General features: G+C 40.4%; 1 protein-coding gene across 6 annotated transcripts in view; it reads left to right on the top strand.

The window, feature by feature from the left end:
* The window catches only part of TNRC6A (trinucleotide repeat containing adaptor 6A), a 100983-nt gene that overhangs the window by 18485 nt on the left and 59857 nt on the right, over window positions 1-22641 (top strand). For all 6 annotated transcript variants that reach the window (XR_004628448.1, XM_034670237.1, XM_034670241.1 and 3 more), the window contains 2 exons: window positions 4611-4698; window positions 12790-12811. Coding sequence is in view for 5 of the 6 variants with exons in the window: in XM_034670237.1 (XP_034526128.1) it covers window positions 4611-4698; window positions 12790-12811 (110 nt within the window). In the remaining variant the exon portion in view is untranslated. The remainder of the gene's footprint in view (window positions 1-4610; window positions 4699-12789; window positions 12812-22641) is intronic.

Genomic DNA, 22641 nt, shown 5'->3' with positions numbered 1-22641 from the left:
GAGGGAGAAGCAGGCTCCTCAGTGAGCAGGGAGCCTGATGCGGGGCTCGATCCCAGGACCCTGGGATCGTGACCTGAGCTGAAGGCATTCGCTTAACTGACTGAGCCACCCAGGCACCCAAAACAACAGTATTTAGAATTTGGTTTATACTAACAAATGCAAGCTTTGTTCACTGCTAGAAAATCCATCAAAACAATTAATCTTATCAGCCATCAAAAGGTGAAAATCATATAACCATTTCAATAGATACTGGAAAGAAATCTAACAAAGTATAGCATGCACCCAAGACCGAATCTCCCAGCAAACCAGAAACCAAGAACAGTCTTTTACTTTTTAAATATTAAAATTTACTCATTTAATATTAATGTTTGACATTTTTTTAATATTTAATTTTTTAAAAAAGATTTTACTTATTTGAGAAGAGGGAGAGCACAAGCCAGCACAGGGGGAGGGAGGGAGAATCAGACTCCCCACCCAACAGGGAGCCCAGCGCAGGGCTTGATCACAGGATCCTGAGATCATGACCTGAATTCCAGGCAGATGCTTAACCTACTGAGCCACCCAGGTGCCCCTAATATTTAATTTTTTACTTCTGTCATTCACAGATGAATCAGAAATTAAAATATATGAAAAGGTTTGTACAGGGAGAACCTTCCTCACATTCCCCACCTGCCCAGTTCCTCCCTCCTCCTCCCCACAGTCACTATTTGTTTCTTAGGTGTACTTTCACAGTCATTTTGTACACGTACAGGGGAATGGGAGTCCAGATCCTCTGTCTTGCTTTTTACACAGATGATAGCGTAGTATGTACTCTGTCATGCACCTGGCATTTTCCATGATGAGTTTTTCCTCAAGGACAAACATTTTTGCTCATTCGGGTACCATTCTAGCTACCTTCCTATTTCTCTCTCTGTCTCTCTTTTTAAGCTGTTGAACTCTTCAGATGTGGGATCTTAACAGCCATTCACTAGTTGTGTCTAGTTGTTTCTCCCACATCATCCCCTACAGAGCTTCAGAAAATAAGTGCTGCAGTTGCTGTCTTAAAGATCACCAGTGCCTGGTCGCCTCTTGAGACCAGTGGCTGTTTAGTCTTTCTCTCTGATTTTTTTTTTCCCCCTGTTCTTGCTCCTGATCACACAGCCATGGTTCTTGGAACTGTAATACTTTGTCTTTCCTGCAGTATATTCTGTTATAAGTGTTCTTATAAAAGGTGGAAGGAAATAAGGGAAGGATTGTGGAGTCACACAGTCTGAGGAAAAGATATATTGTAAGTAAGAAGATCTATCAGTCTGTCTAAGGCAAAAGGATTTGTTCTCTGTGGCTCCTTAACGGAGCTAGTACTTAACAGTGGAAGGTTTCATGCTGTAGAGATAAAACCAGGACTTTGAGAGCCTTGATTTGAATCTTGTCTCCACCCGGTACTAGCTGTATGACCTCAGACAATTCATTTCACTTTTCTGTGCTTCAATCTCTTCATCAACGTCTTTATCATTTTTAAAAAAGTGATAATGAAATGGGAAAATATACATAAAGTGCCAACATAGTTACTTACGTTTACTTGCTTATTTATTTATTTATAGAGGGAGAGATGGGGTGGGACGGGGAGGGGCAGAGAGAATCTTAAGCAGGCTCCACACTCAGCACAGAGCCTGACTCGGGGCTTGATTTCACAACCCTGTGATCATGACCTGAGCTGAAATCAAGAGTTGTATGCTTAACTGACTGAGCTACCCATGCACCCTTAGTCACTGACATTTTAATCACTCCGAGGTTTGTTCTCATTCCTAGGTCCAGGACTCGCAGATTTGGGGTACTCTGCCACTAACTTTCAAGGAATGAATGATTGCTGACTGGAATGTTGTCTTTGTGGAGCATATGTTGAATATGATGGACCACTTAGACCTATCAGATCCATCAGCCCTTCCTCCTTTTGATAGATCTGTAAATGATAGGGTCAGATGTCTTAAATGAGTCTACTAGACTTTAAATCCTGAGAGCCAAAGTGGGCACAGGTGGCATATTTATATATTTTTCCACCTGAGTTTCTGAAGGAGGAGATGTGGGTCCAGTATGTTGGCTGTGATGACAGTGCTGAAGAACAGAACTTTCCTCTGTGCTTAGAGTATCAGCTGATACTGTAATAGTTCTTTGAGAGGTAATGTACTACATCTTTTAACTACTAAAGCCACCATTTTGGGCCAGGAAAACACTTGCAAACCTCATTAGGAAGCCTTCAAAATGAAATTTGAGACAAAAAAAAAAATTCTAGGTAAATAGTGAAGGAGCATACCGTAGGGTAGAATTATAGTGACAGAAAACAAGATTGGACAAGGACTTGTTTCTGTAATTCATAGGAGGACACAGAGAACAAATGCTGAAGATTCCTGATGTTTCTGCTTCATAAGTACCCACAAAATCTTGGCCAAAGTGGGGTAAAGACAGTTGTGAGTGCTGCTGAGAACTGGTGAGAGGAGTTCGTAACCGGGCATTTGAGTAATTACTAGGGGCACTGTGTTGAAGTAAGCACCCTTCCTTTAACCCTCCACGTTACGAAGTAGCAGTACAGAAATACTGTCCAGCTGTAAGGGGGACGCTGAGGCCGTAGAAGGTGAAGTCGCTGGAGCTAGTAATGCGCTTTTGGTGGATGACATGACAGTGATGTACGTTCATTTGTTTACTGATTTTACTCTTAATCGTATGCTATGGCTAGCTTGGTGCCTGACTTACCCAGGTTTACAGTGTGAGCTCACTCGCTCGCTCACTCTCCTTGCCTCCCTCACACAGAAGAGGCGAGAATGAGTCATGGTTGTGGTTGGCGTGAGTCTGTTTTGCTACTCCGTTAGCCACATGGCAGTTCTACTTGGAACAAAATGACAACGGAATATAGCAACAGTTCTACTCTCCTTCCAGCTTCTGATTTTAGCAGTCACATACTCAACCTTGCTGGATCACCAGCAGTCATCCATGATGGCACTCAGTTTGTTTATCACTGCCTACCTGTGGCTCCTTCTCAGTTCCTCCATCAACAAACCAGTGTAAGTTGAGTGTGATCTCATTGTGCTCCCCATGTGGCACCCCTTGCAGTTTCCTCTCTTTGCTTGTCTTTCTCATTTTCTCTTCTGCATCCCCACTGCCATCTGCATTTCAGCCTTGATAAATTATTTGCACTTCCTCAGATGTCTACTTCATGTTCCTCAAACCTTACCTTGTCTGCCTGTTATTTATAATGTTCCCTCTGGAAGTTTCCTTGCTTCCTCAGGGCAGAGTTAGGTATTTTCTCTTTGCTGATTTTCTTCTAGTATCTGATTTTTGATTGTTGATATTACGGGTGAAGGTTTAGGGTCTAGAATCTAGGGTTATTAATGTAGGTAACTGGAGTGAGTTTCCTCTAACTTTTCTTCCAACTTTCCTCATTCTCTAAAGGCTCCTACCTTGACCAGAAAGGCTGGTACTGAGCTCTGTGTCTGAGAAGTGAGGTGATTGGCAGGCTTCACTTTAGGGTGTGATGGAGGAGAGTGGTGGTAATTTCCAATAAAGAAGATTTTGATCTGGGGCACCAAAACCCTTACAGGAGCCCTGCCTGCCTCCTGCCTAAATTTTGTTTCTTCAGAGGGTGTTTCTTTGGTTTTAGGTTGGATTCAAGTCTTGCTGCTACATGTAGTCATGTAGTCATGGGGATGGAAAGTGGATAGGAGGAGTTGAATAGTTGTGGCCTTTCTATTTCTTAGGCAGTCTTTTTGCTCCGTGCCTATTTCTGCTCTCCTGTCTCTGTTGGAGCCTCTCTAGAGCTCCACCAGAGGATGGCACATATATCAATTCAAGACTTTTCTCGAGTTTATTCTTGAGTTGTAGCTTTCTTTGCTCTTGTGTATGCCTGAGCTTGGAAGAAATATGTTACCTTGTTTCCTATCATTTCAGTAAGGTAGAGTGGAAAGGAAGAGGCAGACCCATTTACCCAGTCTGTCTGTCATTTTGAAATTCTGAACCAGGGGTTCTGTTGACAGCTTTCAGCATTTGTGATTTTAAGAATTGAAACAAACTTACATAATGAGTGTATTATTGATTCCCACGTATTGAAAAAATAGTTTGGAATGTTTATGGGATATGAAATTATTGTACAGGTGAAATACACAATCTTTTTATGAATAACTTGTGTTTAAAAAATCATTAATAAAGCTTTTTAGAGCAAGGAAAGCCAACGATACCCCAGATACCTGGGCAGAGAGGATTGTGGGAAGTCTGAGGCATTCCAGCTAGCTGCTAATTGATAATTGGGGCCAGAAGCAAGGTAACTCTGGCTCACACAGTGTTTACATTCTAGAATCAGAGGGAGTAGCTTGTTTCCCAGAGTAAAATTTGCTAATTTTAGGTTGTCTTCCTTGACACGACATGAAGATCAAAGCTCTGCTCCTTGTGACTTACTAAAGCAGAGTACTTACTGATAGTGGCTCCAGAGTTAGATGGAGGCTGCAGGCTGGGTTTGATTTCAATGAATGATGAAAAGAGTAATTTGCCATGTCTTCTAATAAGAATGAAAATGAATCTGTATGCAACATTATTTTTATTTCTTAATACATTTTGGGAAAGTTAATTGCAACTGTGTGGTTCAGGGATTTAGTGCAAGAAGAAGAACAGTTGATGGAAGAAAAGAAAAAGAAAAAAGACGACAAGAAAAAGAAGGAAGCTGCTCAAAAGAAGGTAGTATATATGTATAAACTGTCTATATTAAGCGGTCTAAACAGATTTAAAAAAACTACTCTTACTGGATTTTTTAAAGCATTTGTTTGAATGTTTTAATTTCAGTGGAGATTCATTTTAATATTTAATGTTTTCAATATGCATATATAGTAACTTGCCAAGTGTGTACCATTTAATGCATAGTTATTTAATCTTGCCAATAGTTTTTTCAAAGGTAAGTGCTTTTCATAGGTCTTTATCTTTCAATTAGCTGTTCCTAGGTTTTCATGATATATACATCTGTCTGTACATGAGAAGAGCATGGAATTTGTAGCTGCATAGAGAGCTGCATTGAAATCTGGCTCTCCCACATAGCGTACTGCATAGTGTGTCCTTCAGTTTTGTTTAGCCTCTCTGGGCCTTAGTTAACTTTATGTTTTGTAAGATGAGAATTTAATTAAATGAAATAACGTAATACACATCATGCACATAATAGGGAAAAAAGTGTCAGTTTCCTTTTCACTTTTTGTTTAGTACCTGGGCTGATTTCAAGAATTTGCCCTTTACGTTAAGATATTTGAAAATAAGCCTAAGGCATAATATGCTGCAGAAGGTCTCTAGACCGTACATTGTCAGAAACTGTAACCAAAACAATACAAATTGTAGAAAAAGAAAAAATTACGTTCATAATTAGAGAGACTTTTCAAAATTAACAGTGAATTCTGATGACAGCTGGGCACTCATCTCCTACTTTATCAGTGTTTCAAGGACCTTAAAAATGTTCTAAAAGACCCCGTGGAATTACTGTTCTACTTCTGTATTCAGTGACAGTTCTGATTTTAATTTCTTACCTATACCCCTTCTGTGCACTGTGTTAAGCCACACACCTCTCTTCACATTATTTAATAGGGAAGAACACAGCATCCCAATCCGTGGTACGTAGGGAGCTGATGAAGCACAGAAAACTGCTTCACTCAGCCTGGAATGGGGCTGATGGAAGGGAACATTTTCTTAGAGTAGAAATTAGCCAAGTGAACAAGGAGTGGAATAGAAAGGGATTCCAAGCAGAGTAAAATCAGCGGTTAAGTGCCCACGGCTTTATAGAAGTATGGATTTTGATTGGCGGGGGTGGGACGCCAAGGGCAGAAGTGTCAGGATGAGACTGCAGAGGGTGGTGTTAGCTGTGGATGGGTCTCCGGGGTTTGGCCGTTAAGTGTTGGGGAGAACACTGAAGGCGTTTCAGTAGACTGATGTAAAAGTCTGTGCTTGAGAATGTTTACCTTAGCAAACTATGGGCTTGGATTGGAAGAGGTAGAAACTAGAGGCTCAGATGCTGGTGGAGGGAATGTGGAAAGAACCCACAGAGTTTGTGGGAAGGATATGAAGGGAGAATGACTTTGACGCTCCGGTTCCATATTGACTGATGGGAGTACATCTCGGGAGCAGCTAACCAGGTTAGGGAACAGAAAAGAGGAAAGAGAATTTTGTTCTGGAGTGCTGAGCTGACAGTGTGATCAGGGAGAACGGGGTGGGAGGGGTAGAGTGTAGAGCATTGGACGATGGCGAGTGAAGAGGTGATAGGTGGCCTTAGCATTTGGCCTTTTGCTTGCTCTCAGGAGTGACTGGGAGGGATGCATCTGTAATTGTCATTGTCAGGGTTTAGAATAGGTTTCTAGTATAGGGTTTTGGCAATGATGATGCCATAGACCTCTGTCAGAGGCCTGTGATACAGGTTGGTCTTTGCAATGTGATCAGTCTTTAGCTGAGGATTTGTTGTGGAAAAAGTTGTATCCTCTGTAAGTTAAGGTTGGGGAAGGCTTATGAGACTTTGGTCTGTGCTGTGAAGGCCATGAGTGAAGAGAGCTAAGAAACCTGGAGACTTGTTGAAGAAGGTGCTTTAGGTGTACTTTGTGTAGAATCGGTAGTCTGGCAAGCATCTGAGTGTTGTGTTAGTTCCTGTTGATCCCTGCTTCTAAAGAATTCAGAATGTAGCTGGTAAGTTAGGATGTCTGCGAAATGGCTAGAGAAGCCTAAGGTACTATATAATGAAGCATGTTTATTTAGGATTTACCCTATTTACTGAGAAAATTCTGAGAAAGGGAGGAAGTCACTGGAATGATTTCTTTAAAAGTTATATTTTTAAAATGTGTGATGTGAGTAAATTTTTTAAGGTTGCAACAAATACAGATAATGGCTCCAATCGCTAAGGTTCATGTTTACATTCTTTCATAACTAAGGCTCTGACTCACTAAGTCAGTGTCTTTAACACGTGAATGATGCTTTCTTGCCATTTGGCCTCTCACCAGATCTGAAGTGACAGCTTTTCATGCTCTTTGCCATTCCATCCCTGCCTCACCCTGTTCTTCCAGTCTCACCCTAACCCTGTCCTACTGGAATCATCACAGAGGCATAGAGATAATGGGGAGTGTTTCCTTCTTTTGCCAGATCTTCAGCATTGGTAGGGTATTCCTGTGTATCCTGTAGACACAGTAATATCTAGCTACTGAACACAATAATTTTATTTTTAAAAATTTTTTAAAGATTTTATTTATTTGAGAGAGAGAGAGAGCGCGCGCAAATGGGGGTGGGGAGGGACAGAGGGAGAAGCAGACTCCCCGCTGAGCAGGGAGCCCGCCCTGAGACTCCATCCCAGGACCCCCGAGACCATGACCTGAGCCGAAGGCAGAGGCTTAACTGACTGCTGAGCCACCCAGGCGCCCTGGCCACTGAGCACAATTTACCTCTAATAAATGTTAAGTGTAGTAGGGTAGACTGCCACTGTAAATAAGACTTTTCTTCAAATTCCCAGTAATCAGCTTACAACTGAATTTGAATAATACATGTTGTTAGAAGCGAGGACAGCTGGTATTTCTATAGGCTGTTACCAAATAGCTATTAAAGAAAACAAAACAAAAAAGAATCCCAAGTTGGCACGCTTACAGCCCATATGAAAGATTGTGAGTCACAAGAGTTTTAAGACAAGTTTCCTCAAGCTTGTTTTTTGTCTGTAGTAGGAGCCAGCAGGTGTATGCAGGTAGGTGGCAGACATCTATATGAGACAGGCAAGCCCATTTATATGAATGTTGGAACATAAACTCACTACAGTAAAAACAATCTGCCTGTTTTATGTAATGTACGCACATGTTAGAAAAAACCTATATATTTTTATTTCTGAAAAAGACTTCAGATAACTGTCTGTTCTGATCTATTCATTTTTGCTAGAAAGCGGTCAAGCATTAAAATGAGTTAAAGTGGCTGGTCATGGTTTTGTCAGGGTGACAGAACTAGGAATAGGATGGGAAGCTGCTGAGACTCCCAGCTGACACTTTTTCAAAATTAGGTGCCACGGTGTTGTCCTTTGTCCTTTTTTTTTTTTTTTTTTTTTAAGATTTTATATTTGAGTAATCTCTACACTACATCTAGGGCTCAGACTCACAGCACCAAGATTCAGAGTCACACGCTCCACTGACTGAGCCAGCCGGGCACCCCTATTCTTTATACTTTTTGCTTTATTTTTCACAACCTAAAGGTGAACTTTAAAGCTACAAGTAATATATCATGGTAATTTCTGTAAGGCATTTAACAAGTCTTCATTCCATGTGTACAGAAACATGGTCCCCGGTGGCCACTGTGTTTTTAAGGAATTCGAATTCAGATCACAGATTATTTTCTATTTTAAATAGAAACCAGGTAACACAGCTCCTTCTATAAATGATGAGACACCAGCAAGGCTCACTGTAATGTTTTTACTATGGTAGTTTTTTATTTTGTCTACTTAAATACAAATTTCAAGTATTTAGGGGCGCCTGGGTGGCACAGCGGTTAAGCGTCTGCCTTCGGCTCAGGGCGTGATCCTGGCGTATGGGATCGAGCCCCACATCAGGCTCCTCTGCTATGAGCCTGCTTCTTCCTCTCCCACTCCCCCTGCTTGTGTTCCCTCTCTCGCTGGCTGTCTCAATCTTTGTCGAATAAATAAATAAAATCTTTAAAAAAAAATACAAATTTCAAGTATTTAAATTCCTCTTTGAAGAAATTTTACACGAAAATTACATGCTTTTCATTATATTTCAGGCTTGGTACATCTCTCACAATGAGATCAGTGGATGGCTTTATTTTTAGTTTTGTTTCTTGAAAAGCTTTCTATTTCATATCTAAGAGTCAGGGCTGTTTACTTATCTCTTCTAATTCCAAGGCTTAGGAAATAATTTGATACACAGTATGGGAATGTAGTTTCCGCACTTAAAACGGGCAACAGTGGTAGCAGTAGCTTGTTACCATGGATTTATCTCCAGGTTCTGTTTTTAGAAGAAATTTCTAGAAGGAATCTTGAGAGAAATGTAGTGAAGGGAAAAGGAGGTTGAGAAATAGGTTAATTATAGAGGGGGTAATTTAGTATAACCTTTACTTCAAGCATGTAATTGTAGTTCCTAGAAAGCATATAATGGTTGAGGGGCCGGAGGGAAGCAACAATACAAATTGGCATCTTTTAGTGTTGAGAATGTTTTGAAGTCAGTGTTCATGACTGTTTTTGTTACTGTGTTATAGGAGCTGAGGGAATCGTTACAGGCATTGTGGATTTAAAAGTACTCAGTTTGGGTTTAAGCGAGACTTACGTTATAGAAAACTTCCAACTTTCTTTCCCCTTTTCGGAAATTTTAGTATCAATCATCATGTTTCCCAAAGGCCATGTTGGTCTGAGGCTAGGGATCCTGTTCAGCAATGCAAGGAGCAAAGTTTCTCAGTAGCCTGGGGTGGTAACGTAATCAGGCCTGGAGCAGTGCAGCCCTCTAGGGCAGCCAAGTGTTCGCTTACAGTCCTGTCCCCGATTTCAGCTCACTGGTCTCCACTGGTCTCGGTTCCTTTTTTTTTTTTTTAAACACTGTATGCAGCAGACCTGAGGTCTAGGCAGAGTACTGCTGGCTAAGAAATCCTAGAAAAGCTTTCTGACCCCTAATTACCTCATTTAAAATAGGCGAATTTGACCATCAATTCTTTATTCCTGATGTTAGTTTCTAATACCTGGCACTGTGAAGATATGGTAGATGATTAGGAAAAGAGAAAAAAAATGGGACTTGGGAAACTGCAGTGTGTTTGAGTTGGGCCATTTCCCAGTGTGCAAGGACTGAGCCAGGGCCCTGGCAGGTGTGGCTGGTGGTAACACCGTCAGTGGGCGGCTAATACCTCTTGAATGCTTCCTGCATGCCAGTGTCCTTAAGCCCTCCCCCCCCCCGCCCCCGCCCCCAGCTCTTCATGAGTTAGATCCTTCTAGGCTTACAACAGCTCTGGGATAGGTGTTTTTGTTCCTGTCTTACAGTGGAGGAAACTGAGCTTTAGAGAAGTTAACTAATTTTGACCAAGGTCACATCAAGTGCTAGGTGGTGGAGTGAAGATTCAGAGTCTGGCTTCAGACACTGAGCTCCTAGCCACTCAAGTATGCTTAGGGAGCTTAGGGGTCGAGGGGTTGGGACAAGTGGTGCAGAGCCTGACAGAAGCAATGTGGCATGCTGTGTGTCTGCCACTTGTCTGATACCTTCCTTTATGAAGTGATGCAATTGTAGTAATTGCTTGTGGAATCACAGCTCAGGCTTTTTTTTTTTTTTTTAAGTAGGCTCTACATCCAATGTGGGGCTCAGACTCATGACCCCGAGATCAAGAGTTGCATGCTCCACCGACTGAGCCAGCCAGGTGCCCCATTTTTGTTTTTTTGTTTTTTTGTTTTTTTAAGAAAAAGATACTCAATATGGAAATAATTTTGCTTCTAGATTTGACAGAATCCTTTAATTCTGTTGTACAAGAGGATCTACAGTGATACCTCACATTTAAATCATGTAAAGAAAAAGTCCTTGTGTTGTATTTGGGCCTCATAATAGCCCTGAAAGGTAAGCAGTACAATACCCCCTTCAATCTCCCCATTTAAGGAATTAGGAAACTGCGACCCTGAGGGTTTAAATGACAAGGTCATGTAAAAGTAAAAAAGAAGTTTGAAGTTAGTTTTAACATATTTTATGTAACCATATATATCCAAAATACTATTCTAACATGTAGTTAGTATCAAATATTATTAATGAGATATTTTACCTTCTTTAAGTACTGAAAAGTAGAAGTCTGGTATTTTACACATAGCAGTTTGGACTTGGTTTGCTTCAGGGGTCAGCAGCCACAGGTGGACATGGCTGCCGTTTTGAACAGTGTAGATGGATACTCTTAAAATCACTGATCCCATTTGGAAAATTATCTTTTGAACAGTTTGAGTAATATGCTAGGTCCCTGCACCAACCCACAAAGACTTATTTTAAAGAAGTGGCACTTGCTGAGTTCTGTTTCCTCTTAATCTGTTAGGAGCTCTTGGGTTCTGTTCCTCACATTCCTTCAGTATTACTCAGTATTCTGATGGGCAGACACCTTTGGGTGTCTTCTTGGTGCCGTTCTCTGTGGATGACAGAATACTGAATGAGGTTGACTGTTGTTCTGAAGCAGTGTGGATTTGTTCTGAAGTTGTTTTTCCAGAGGAGTTGGAGAGTACATATCCTTTATGTTAAGGCCCCCGAGAGCAACACTGTCTGTCTTGGGGATAATGTGGTGATCATGGCTTCTGTGCATTGTAACTTAGTTTCCTTTTGAAGTAAACCATAGAAGAGCCTAGGAGAGTTTAAAAAAAAAAAAACAAAAAACATTTTCAGCATGTAAAATACGTTTTCTGCTATAATGTTTTGGCTTCAGAAAATTATGTATTTTAATGTTTGACATAGTACTTCTCATAAAGTATTCATATACCAAGTTCTCTCTAATAAGACTGTTTTTCTACCATCAGATTTTAAAACAATTTCTCCAGAAGTAAATTAAGTGTTCAGGCTAGTTAACTGGTCTTTTGCCATTGTCCTTTCATCAGTTTTTTGTTTTTGTTTTTGTTTTTTTAATTTTTGATCCATATGAAGTAAAAGATGGGCCTCCATTATTTAGCATAACACTAGTGCTCTAAAGCTTGGTGAAGGCGCTCACTGCCTAGACTGACTCTCTGGTTCTCCAGGGAAAGATTGTTTGGTGTGGCTTCAGAATTAGGGTAATTGCCATTTAGTCCTTTACCATCCAGCTCTATAATGATCTAATTCAAAAAATGCTATTTTTAGTAACAATAATTTAATATGACTAAGCAAAAATTATCGTGCCCCATGGCACTTAAGGAAAGTTTTCATCTTTATTTAGGAACAATTCCTGGTTATTTGGCTATGAATTATTCAGTCTTTCCTCACCTCCCTGCCTTTGTATCTTTTTTTTTTTTTTTTTTTCTGGACTCCCATGCAATTGGTCTTAACTAAAAAGTTGATTTTTGCTTGTGGCCTCTGTCTGTAACCCGTTCCTTCTTTTTGGGGCCCTTGAAGTTTGAGTGAGGTATCTTGAGGCAGCTGCTGCCCTCAAGCCCTGCTCCTTGTTATGTCAGAGACAGCAGACAACAGGGCAGGCATGGCGAAGCAGGGTTTGTGTCAGTTTAGCTTCTGAACACAGTAATTTTAATGAATTATCAGATGTGTCAGAAGTGACAGATATATTTGAAATTTTTTCCCACTCAAAAATACTTAAAAGTTAACTATGTTTAACTGAGAGAGCAGCCTAACCTCCAGGAGTTAAATTTAATACTGATTTGGCAAAGTGGTTACATTGAGCTTTTCTTCCAGAAAACTTAATTCATTTTTTATCATTTGAAATAAGAATTTTTGAAGCCATTTAAATTTACGCAAAATTCAGTAGATCCATTAAATGTTAAAGGTGACAGTTATAGAAAATTCATTTAAAAACTAAATGAGAAAAGTGCAGTGCCATTTTTTTTATTATTTACTGTCATACAATGATGTCTTCTCTGCTTTGTATCTAAAGAAACATTTCAAACATTTTTTATTAATAAACATTGTATCAGGGACAATGGGGCACATCTGTGGGAAAAGCATGCTTTCTTTGCATATCTTTTCCTATGCAGTTCACCTAAATGACAAATTCCTTATTTAATAAAAGTGTATATGTCTTATATAGTAGTAATATATGAACATTTTATCATAACAATCCATTTCTTTCAGTTTCATATTTACATTGTTTTTTGTTTGTTTGTTTTTATTTTAGGCCACTGAACAAAAAATCAAAGGTACGTTGTTTAAAGCTATTTTTATCCTTTTTTTTCCCTCCATTAAAGCAAGGTTGTTGATATGCATTTTTATTCACCTCCAGGATTGGGAGAGCGAAGAGCGTGAAAGAACAGAGGGGTGGGGACAGACTTCTTCAGTGACATCACCTTGGAGTCATCCCTTGGGGTTAATGGTTTACATTTTACCACTTTTAAAATATACCACCTCAAGACCTCCCTTACAACCGTCTCCTAGGATGGGCACCACTTCCTGACATACTCCCTTGATTTGAGTCTTTGAGCACATGTACCTTCCCTTCAGTCTTCCGTGTAAAGAAGTCTTCTTGTCGGAGGTTATCTCTGGGCCTCTTGCCTTGTCCCTTGCTTTTTATTCCATGGTCTCTGTATACAGTTGTCCCCCACTCCTTCATGGAGGCAGACCATGATACCCACTCCAAATTTAATTAGTGAGAATAGTAGATTCCTAACCTGATGGTCATTTTGCCAGGCTGAACAGCTCCCAGTACACATCAAGCAGGAGCCTTCAGGCTGCTAAGGAAACAGGAACATCATTCCTCTCAGATCCAGGAACTCTTCACCCTCTCAGGAGTTGACTATCTGGTAAAGGTGTAGGGCTCTCAGGTGTTGAACTTGTTACAAGGTTTGAAGATTCTGAATTTTTACATGTAGCTATATCAGAAGTATGACCTCTGCATTTGGTTGAGATACACAGTACTGCCTATTTTTATTCAAGGTCAGCATTTGTTAAGGTAACATTTATTAGGTGCAACTATGTAAGAGCGAATACGAACATTTTAGCTTATATTTTACCAGAGAAAGTGGCAATAGAAGGACACACCTAAACGCAGCATAGTATCATGTGATTTGCTTCAGGTAGAAATGCCATTGTTGTTCTGGAGCACAGAGGAGTAATAAGTAGCTTATTTGACACAGGGGGTTAAGGAAAATCTCCTTGAGGTTATGAATCTTAAAAGATGAAACAGCCAATCCAAGAAAGGATGAAATGACAGAGGGATCAATCAGGTGATTGACGTTACCGAGACAAGAAATAACGTATTTGCGGCAGATATTCCTAGAGCATTAAATATCCAGCAATAAGTAAATAGGGTAGAAGGTCTGAAGTAAATAGGGTAGAAGGTCTGAAGTAAATAGGGTAGAAGGATTTTTCTGAAGGTAGGGGTTGTCAGAGAAGGCCTTATATGCTCTGTGTACTAAGGAACTTGGACTTCTGTTTTATAGACAAGAGCCACTGAAGAGTTTAAGCAGAAGAGTGACATGGTTTTTTTGTTCTTTTTAAAAAGCTGTCAGTCACTGTGCATGGAAAGTGTTGGCTGAAAGATGGAATGAATTGAAGAAAGGCACTCTCTGGGCAGAGGAAGAGGGTGGACAAGAAGAGGGAATATTCAGAAAATAAGTGTGGAGGTGTTGGGGGGAAGGGACAGAATATAGGCCTGGAGGTAGGGGGAAATCTTAGGGCTTCATGCTGGTTAGAAAGAGGGGAGTCAGCCTGGGTGATGTATGGAATTGGTGACACTGGTAACACCGTGTGTTAACTATACAGGAATCAAAATAAATAAACTATCAGTTTGAGTCTTAAAAAGGAGAGTGGCGAGCCAGCAAAGTTCACAGTCTAAGCCATGCTTTAGAAGCGCTTCTTGTCAGTAATGTCTAGCCTCACCAGCAGAGGCAGTTCCAGCGAGGGAAGAGGGGGAGTAGAGAGGGTAAAGACGATTTGAACTGAGGTCTTGGCAGCAGGGGTAGGAGATAGATGGAAGTTGTGTGAGGTCTAGAATTCACAGGATTGCAACTGGTGAGATCGGAAGGGGGTATTGAAGGTGACATTGTGGCTTTGGATCTGGACATGTAAGAAAGTTACAAGGGTGTGGAATGATGCAGGGGGAAGCATTGCCAGATTAATTTAGTAGGAACATGACCAGATTCTTCATCTTTAAGCTCCACTTTTCTCACGCCACTCCCCTCTATAGAGATGTTAAGTTGTCCCTTCGCTCTGCTTCAAGACCAAACTCCTCTGCTTGGCTTTCAAGGCCCTCTTTAATCTAACCTCCCATGATCTAATCAGCCTGTTGCCCCTCCTTTATACTTTTCAGAGCATTCTCATCTCTTTCATGTTCATTCCTGTTTCTGTTTCTTTTTGATCCAACTCCTCAGCCAAGAGGCCTTTCACTGTTTCCAGACCTCACAGAGCTCATCTTCTAATGGATCACTCCAATGGCCATTGATTCTCCCTTCTGATTTCTTAGGATGTTATGATGTATCTTAAATTTGGGGCACTTGAATATAGTCCGTCTTAGAGTTTTGACTGACCCATGGGTATTTGTTTCTCCAGCATGATCTTTGAATGCCCCCTGTTTATATCCTTTCCAAATGTAAATCATTGTTTTACATCCGTACATAAAATATGAGTGTATTTGAATCTTCTTGATTTTAGACTTTCCACAGCTCTGAGAATGTTAGGCTAAGTATATGAAAGTCACTTCAAAATGTATTATGTTGTTTTGCCAGCTATTACTCCACCCTTCTTTTGATGGCAGCTCCGTGATTGGTCACATTATTCTGATTTATGAAAATGTATTATTTATTTTTTGTGCCATGTATAATATCTATGTGGTATTTGTGATTTGGGGTTCATGGTGATTAGAGATTACAGACTGGAGACTTGTGGGACAGGTTTGGTACACTAAGTTGTTACTGTTTACTAAATGTTTGGTTTTGGAATAATTCATAACTTACAGAAAAGTTGAAAAGGTAGTAGAGAGTTTTCCCACATACACCTCACTCAGTTTTCCCATGATTAACATCTTGGATTTCTGTGGCACCTTTGTCAAAACTAAGAAACTGATATTGGTATTAACAGAACTCTAGACTTCATTGAAATTTCCCTCTGTGTTCCGTTAACTTATTTCTAAAATCCAGCGCCAGATACGCAAATGCATCTAGTTGTCCTGTCTCCTCTGGTCTCCACACAGTGTTTTTATTTTGCTTTACGTTTCCGGTTGCCAGCATTTACAAATAGGAGAATCTGCATCATCGAGAATTGTGGTTTCTCTTGCAGTTTTTACGATCCACGTCATTTTTTGTCCTTCTCTAGTAGTCTGTATCGGGGCTAGTAACTTCTGGCTCTCAAGTACTTGAAAGAAATGGGGCTGCTGTGACTGAGGAGTGGAATTTTTAGTTTTCTTAGGGTCTTTGTGATTAGCAGGAGTCCCGATCTTAGTGTTCAGACCGAGCATGACTGGCTAGGCTGCAGCACCCTCTCTGAATTTTGCCTTAATAAGCTGTTCTTTCTAAGGCTACTGCCATTTCTGTTAAATAACACTAATGTTGCTTCCGCCCAGTGGTAAGACAGTTTGTATAAAAGTGGGGGTTTTGTAAAGTATCATAAATTAAATTCTTGACCAGCTTTCTTACATGAAGACAAGTCGATGTTTATTTCTTGGTGCAACGGATTACTAACTCATCTAATGAAAATGTGGGCCAACATAATGCGAGACATAATGAAATTCTTGAAAGTTTTATTCTACCTTGTGACTTGAGCTTTGAATAACTGTAAGGAGCATGCATATTTGAATGTTTGAATATTTGAAGTGTCTTTTAAAAATATCTGAGTATCTGCTTGAAATGGGAGTGAAGTGCTGAAAAATTTATGGTGAGGTATAGGAATAGATGGATAGATTTTAAAAAGATGCCCTGTGGCCTACGTAATGTAAAGGCAGGGAAGGAGTTAATATTCCCTGTTCAGAATGCCTTTGGGAACTTGATTAAGAAAAGTAATTTTTCAAAAACAGCTTTTCACCTCTGACACTGGCCTGTTTTGGAGGCATGCTCATTATACATTCCTTGCAAAAGAATAAGTGCTGTTAATTCTTGACAGCTAACACCTCCCTCTCTCTCTCTCACCCTCACCCACCCTCTCGCCCCTCTCCCTCTTTCCCTCCCTTCCTCTGTCTCATGCCAGTTCTTTCTTAAGGTGATTTTATAAGCAAGTTACATTCCAGAGAATAACAAACCCCAGAGCTCTGAAAAGAGGTGAGAGGAGGCTGGGATGGAAGCAGGAATGGAGAATAGTGGATAAAGATTTTTTTTGTTTTCTGGTAATCCCATGGGGAACATAGTTTATTGCTGCTATTCTCTTTCTGGACTAATTAAAAACTCTTAATGAAGATTGAATCAACATTTAAAACACATTTTTGTTCCTTGCCACATTTGGAAGCCATTATTCTTGCTCCGTTCTTTTTTTTTTTTTTTTTTTAATTCTTACTCAGGTCTAGCCTCACAATTTTTTAAAAGATTTATTTATTTGAGAGAGAGAGAGAACGAGAACAAGTGGGAGGACGCAAGGGAGAGAGAATCCCAAGCAGACTCCGCACTCAGCACGGAGCCAGACACAGGGCTCAATCCCATGACCTTGAGATCACAACCTGAGCTGAAATCAAGAGTTGGACACCCAACTGAAATACACCACCCAGGTGCTCCACAATTTTTTTAAGTCAAACACGATTTTATTGCTTAGCTGCATTGCTCCTGGGGAGTGATCAAAGTATTCAAGAGCTATTAAGTCAGCGGCATGTCAGATCATATTGGAGACATCATGATAACTAACTTGGAGCACCTGCTGTGTGTCAGGCACTGCTTTATATTTACTTCATTTAATCAAGGGGAATATTCTAAATACTTAATCACTAACAATGAATGGCTACCAGTTATTCAGAACACATACTGGAGCAGGGTCCTAAAAGCTTCATATACTAAGAGTAATCTTTAGCTATTGAATTTTGGGCAATGTGTGGAACTTAGGGGAGGGGTGAGGGCAGCAGGCTGGGAACTCTGAGGCTTCGTGAAGTTGGATATTTAAAAACGAATATGGGAGTAGGGCTTCCTTAGTGTGGTACTAGAACAATGTAAGTCTGCATTTAATCCCTTCTGGAGCCCTATGGAAGTAGATAGTATCATCACATTCGGAAGTGAAATTGAGGCTAAAAAGACCATTGCCTTTTGGTTGCAGCTGGTGAGTGTCTGAGCCAGGATTTGCTGACTAACTGTAGTGGGCTTTACTGCTGCTTTCTCTTTGAAAACAGCCCTGTATTTACACGGAAAACAAAGTCGGAAGGCTACACCAGTGCTTTAATAATGTTCAGTGAGTGTACTAAAACAATGCGTGTTTTAAAAATATTCCCAGAAAGATCCTTTAACAGGTTTTATGGTATTTCCCCAAAGCACAAAGATATAAAAAGTTGTATCACCAGCATCATTTTGTGACTCAGGGAGCATCTGACAAATGCAGTGTGTAAAGTGTTTGGCTTTTCAGGAATCTTTTAGAGAAAGCTCTGAAACCGTTTACATCATCTGTGTTGATGAAAAAGAGTTTTGGGGACCAAGCAAGAAGCTGATTTTCTAAAAGCTGCCTCCCTGTGTCAGACCTCTACACAGTGAAAACCAGTCCCTTTTTGGAGCAAAACCCGATTTCTAACTAAGTTTGAAATGCCTTGCTCCACCTCTTTTGGGGGAGATGTAAAGAGACTTTGACAAAACACCCACATGGGCTCCATTTCATGCGTTCTTCAGAAGGAGGGACGACGTACCTTCTGAGGAGCATGGGCAACAGTCATGTCCCTTCTTTTCAGTATGCTTCTTGACCAAGAAAGCTGATAAAGGCATGGGACGCAGTTTAACTGTGGGAATATGATTGAGATGACTGAGTTGAGGGAAGAAAGTGTTTAATTTGTTCCCTTCTCATTAGTAAGTAAGCACTCTTTCCATTTTCTTTTCCTTGTCACTGCCAATACCAGCTGTGTTGTGCAATTTCATGAGGTCATTTTAGGAAACAAAGATAAATGAAAAATAATTGGTAATCCATTCTTCTGAAGTTAGAATCCATAAAGTGTCATTGTTTGGTTTGCTTTTTGGTTTTTGGTTTTTTTTTTTCTGTTTAGCATTCGTGAAATATTTGTGTGCCTATCCTGTTTCGTGTACTTTTGTGGTCATTGTTGTGCATGAACAAAACCAACTCCAAGTCCTTGTACCAACTGCGCTTTCATTCTCATCTTTGTTTTAGCTTAGTAGAGGTAAATATATTTACCTGTATTCTCAGTTTATTACTTCATAAGGTCTTAAGTCTCTCAGTCACAGTCCTGTGATAATGAAGTTCAGGAACTTTGGTGGCTTGGCAAAGAATTCCTGTGCTACATAGATTTTCAGAGGAGAAACTGAGGCCTAAATAGACGTGACTTGAGGTGTGTTGCCTGACCTTGTTCGCATAGTGGCTCACGTATAAAATGGTATTAATGGGGCTGTTAGGGAAACAGAAGGGGCTACTCCCAGCTGAGGCTGGCGGTCCCGGAGAGTCTGGTCATCATCCTCCCCTCAGCACACCTGTGACTGTTTCCGTCACACAGGCAGGGAAGTTCTGTTAGAATTGGGGCTTCCATACAGTGTATTTCTCCATACTATAGAGCAGAAACATGACTTCTGTGTACAGGCAGGAGTTAATTAATATTGGGCAGACCAGGTTCTGATTCCAAATGTGCCATCATAGTATGTTCACTTTATGAGGAATTGTGAAGGCAAATGTGTGCTGACCGCTTTGAAGGAGAAACAAGTTTCTTGCTGGTGAAGAATTTACTAATGGCAAATGTCTTTCTTCCTATGGAAGATGTCTTTGAGCTTTGTAACTCTTTGTAGCTCTGCACTAAAAGGAGGGGGGGAAATGGCCTTCTGCTTCCGAGGGAAATAGTAGAGGTTTAGGTATATGAAGTCACCATTTTTCCTTTCCTTCTATTGAGAAAAGAAAATGATTTGTATAGACGTATATATAAATCTAAATTTATATACTCAATGAGGTAGTGAAGGATGCTAAGGACCCTTTTATGCTTGTAAGATAAGGGCCATTTCTAGCAGATGGAGGTGTGTTTGCTTATAAATACCAACAAATTATTAAAATAAATAACAATGAAAGATTTTGTAACTTCAGATGTTTGTGATGAGGCTGGGGTTGGGCAAAGACAGGGAAATAGGAGAAAACCAGAAATCAGTGCAGTCAGGAAAGCAAACTATTGTTGGAAAATAGATTCAGGGACCAACGATCCCATAGTTGCTGGAGGCTTGTGGGAGTATCCTAAGGTTGTGTACCTAAGCCCTGAGGTTCCGCTGTGGCAACAGTTAGGTCTTCAGTTACAAAGAAAACAAATCAGGGGCGCCTGGGTGGCTCACTCCGTTAAGTGTCTGCCTTCAGTTCTGGTCGTAATCCTGGGGCCCTGGCATCAAGCCTCATGTCAGGCTCCCCGCTGAGCGGGGAGTCTGCTCTCTCTCCCCCTGCCCCTCCACCCCGCTCATGCTATCTCTCTGGCTCACTCTCTCTCAAATAAATAAAGTCTTTAAAAAAATAAAAATGAAAAACCTACGGAGGAACAAACACATCTTTTAAAAAACAACAGCAACAAATCAGGAGCCTTCTGGTTTAAATTTTGGAGAAGTCAGGAGAGATTAGCAAGAACAGCTAATCAGGTAAGAGAAAGCTCCAGACTAGGAAGTAACACAGTATATGTCCTAATTTGCACTTTTATGTTCTTCAGTTCTAATAAGTTTAGTAGCTGTGCTTCAAGAATGTGTACTGAGTGAGAGCGCTCTCACTGCTATAGCCTCAGTAAAAATGCACTTGATAAAATGGGCTGCAAAAATAGCATTTGGCCTGAAGCAAAAAGTATTGAATCTGCTGAAGATGATAATCATGGAATCCTAGCATAAACACAGCATAGTGTTAAAAGTCCAGGCATCTGAGCCAGATAGGATTGGATTTGACTATTGCCTTTATAGTTCTTATTTCCGTGACCTTGGGCAAGTTCCTTAACCTCTACAACTCAGTTTGACTCTTTGGAAAGGAGATAATCGAGGCTACATGATGTTGTGGGAATGAAATAATACAGAACATAAATCACAGGACTGGAGACTAGCAAATGCTGAGTATAGACATCTTATTATAGAAATTTTTGATTTGCAGCTTTCAAAGTGACTAAGCCTTAATTAGTGACTTCTCTATTTTTGGAGAGTTTGATTTTGCTCTTAAAAGTAGGGGGAAACTTAATTTATACTAGGAGGAACATTGGTTTGGGAGTCTGATTTGGTTTTAAATTTCAGCTCTGCCATTTACTAGATGATTGATCATGGGAAGCCTTCTTCTAAGCCCTGATTGCCTCATCTGTAAAATGGAAATAATATTTCAAATTTATAGAATCATGAAGCTAGAGCGATATCAGATAATAGTGCCTGGCGTCCAGCTGATAACTTAGTGAATTTTAATTCCCACCCCATGATTGTGCAGTATCGTAGCAACCTTTCAGCCTCTTGACTGGGCATACCAGCAGTGTCCCCAGTCACTTCAGAGTTCCTCCTCACCCAGATGATGATTTGGTTTTTCCTCTCATTAAAGTAGAGCCCAGCCCAGCATGGGTGAATCACAGTGCAGCGTCTCTGCCTTAGTGCAAGAAATAGGGCTTGCAACATGAGAATGGGATATATCATCTTTATAAATTCGGCAGGCCCAAATTGGTATTTTATTGCTTTGATTCAGATTTGTTTATTGGTAAAATGCAATATCATATGCTTAATTACTTGTGCTTTTTTCATTTTATGACTTGCCCATTCTTGTTCTTAACCCGTTTACCTCCTGGGCCTTAGAACTTTTGTTACCAGTTTACACAAGCTCTTTGTATGATGCGCCTATTAGCATTCTGTCTCATATATTTGATGCAAATATTTCCAACATTATGGACTATATCATATGTTTGAAGTTGTTCTGAGAATGAGATACCAGGCAGAAATACCTAAATTTTGCCCAGTAGTAGACCCCATAAGGGGTATATATGCAGAGGATGCAAATACATATTTCAGAAGAAGAAAAGCAAAATTAAATAACCTTTATACTCTTAGCTAAAACTCTGGCCCTAACCTCTAGTGATTCTGTGGAATGTTTCCCTGTGTTAGCTTTAGGGGCCTTACCCTGAAGCAGTACCTCCTTTCCTTCTGTTAGGGAAAATTTGGGGTAGGCAGTGGGAGAGAAGAGAGAATGCATCCCTTTATTTGTTCTAAAGGACAAATATTTTTCTAGTTTGCCTTTTAATTTGGAATAAACACATACACACACCCTTGCAAAAATAAATTATACTGCATAATTTTATTTGGTCAAACTTAACAATTTTTACTTATTGATTACTTGACTGACTTATGCAGAGAAAACCTACCATTTATCCAGATTTAGAAAAAACTTTGTGGGTTTTTAAAAATTTTTTAAATTTTATTTATTTATTTGACAGAGAGAGAGAGAGCCAGCGAGAGAGGGAACACAAGCAGGGGGAGTGGGAGAGGAAGAAGCAGGCTCCCAGCAGAGGAGCCTGATGCAGGGCTCGATCCCAGAACGCCGGGATCACGCCCTGAGCCAAAAGCAGATGCTTAACAGCTGAGCCACCCAGGCACCCCTGCCTGTGTTTTCTAAAAGCTTTTTAAAATGCCAGCATTTCATAGTATTTGTTGTTCGATTTTTATGAACTTTATTTGATTGATTTCATTCTTTTTTTTGAGAGAGAGAGCCCACAAGTGGGGAGGGACAGTGGGGGGTGGGGCGTGTGGGAGAGAATCCTAAGCAGGCTCCACGTGCAGCTTGGAGCCCAGTGCGGGCTTGATCTCATGCCCCTGAGATCGTGACCTGAGTCTAAATCAAGAATTGGATACTTAACCAACTGAGCCACCCAGGTGCCTCTGAACTTTATTTTTTTTTCTAATAAAAAAAAAAATCAACTAACTGTCCTGTATTTCCCAAA

The sequence above is a fragment of the Ailuropoda melanoleuca genome, chromosome 10 (assembly GCF_002007445.2).
Source record: "Ailuropoda melanoleuca isolate Jingjing chromosome 10, ASM200744v2, whole genome shotgun sequence".
NCBI classification, from domain to species: domain Eukaryota; kingdom Metazoa; phylum Chordata; class Mammalia; order Carnivora; family Ursidae; genus Ailuropoda; species Ailuropoda melanoleuca.
Note: the sequence above shows the minus strand (reverse complement) of the source record. Positions and strands in the feature narration are given on the sequence as shown.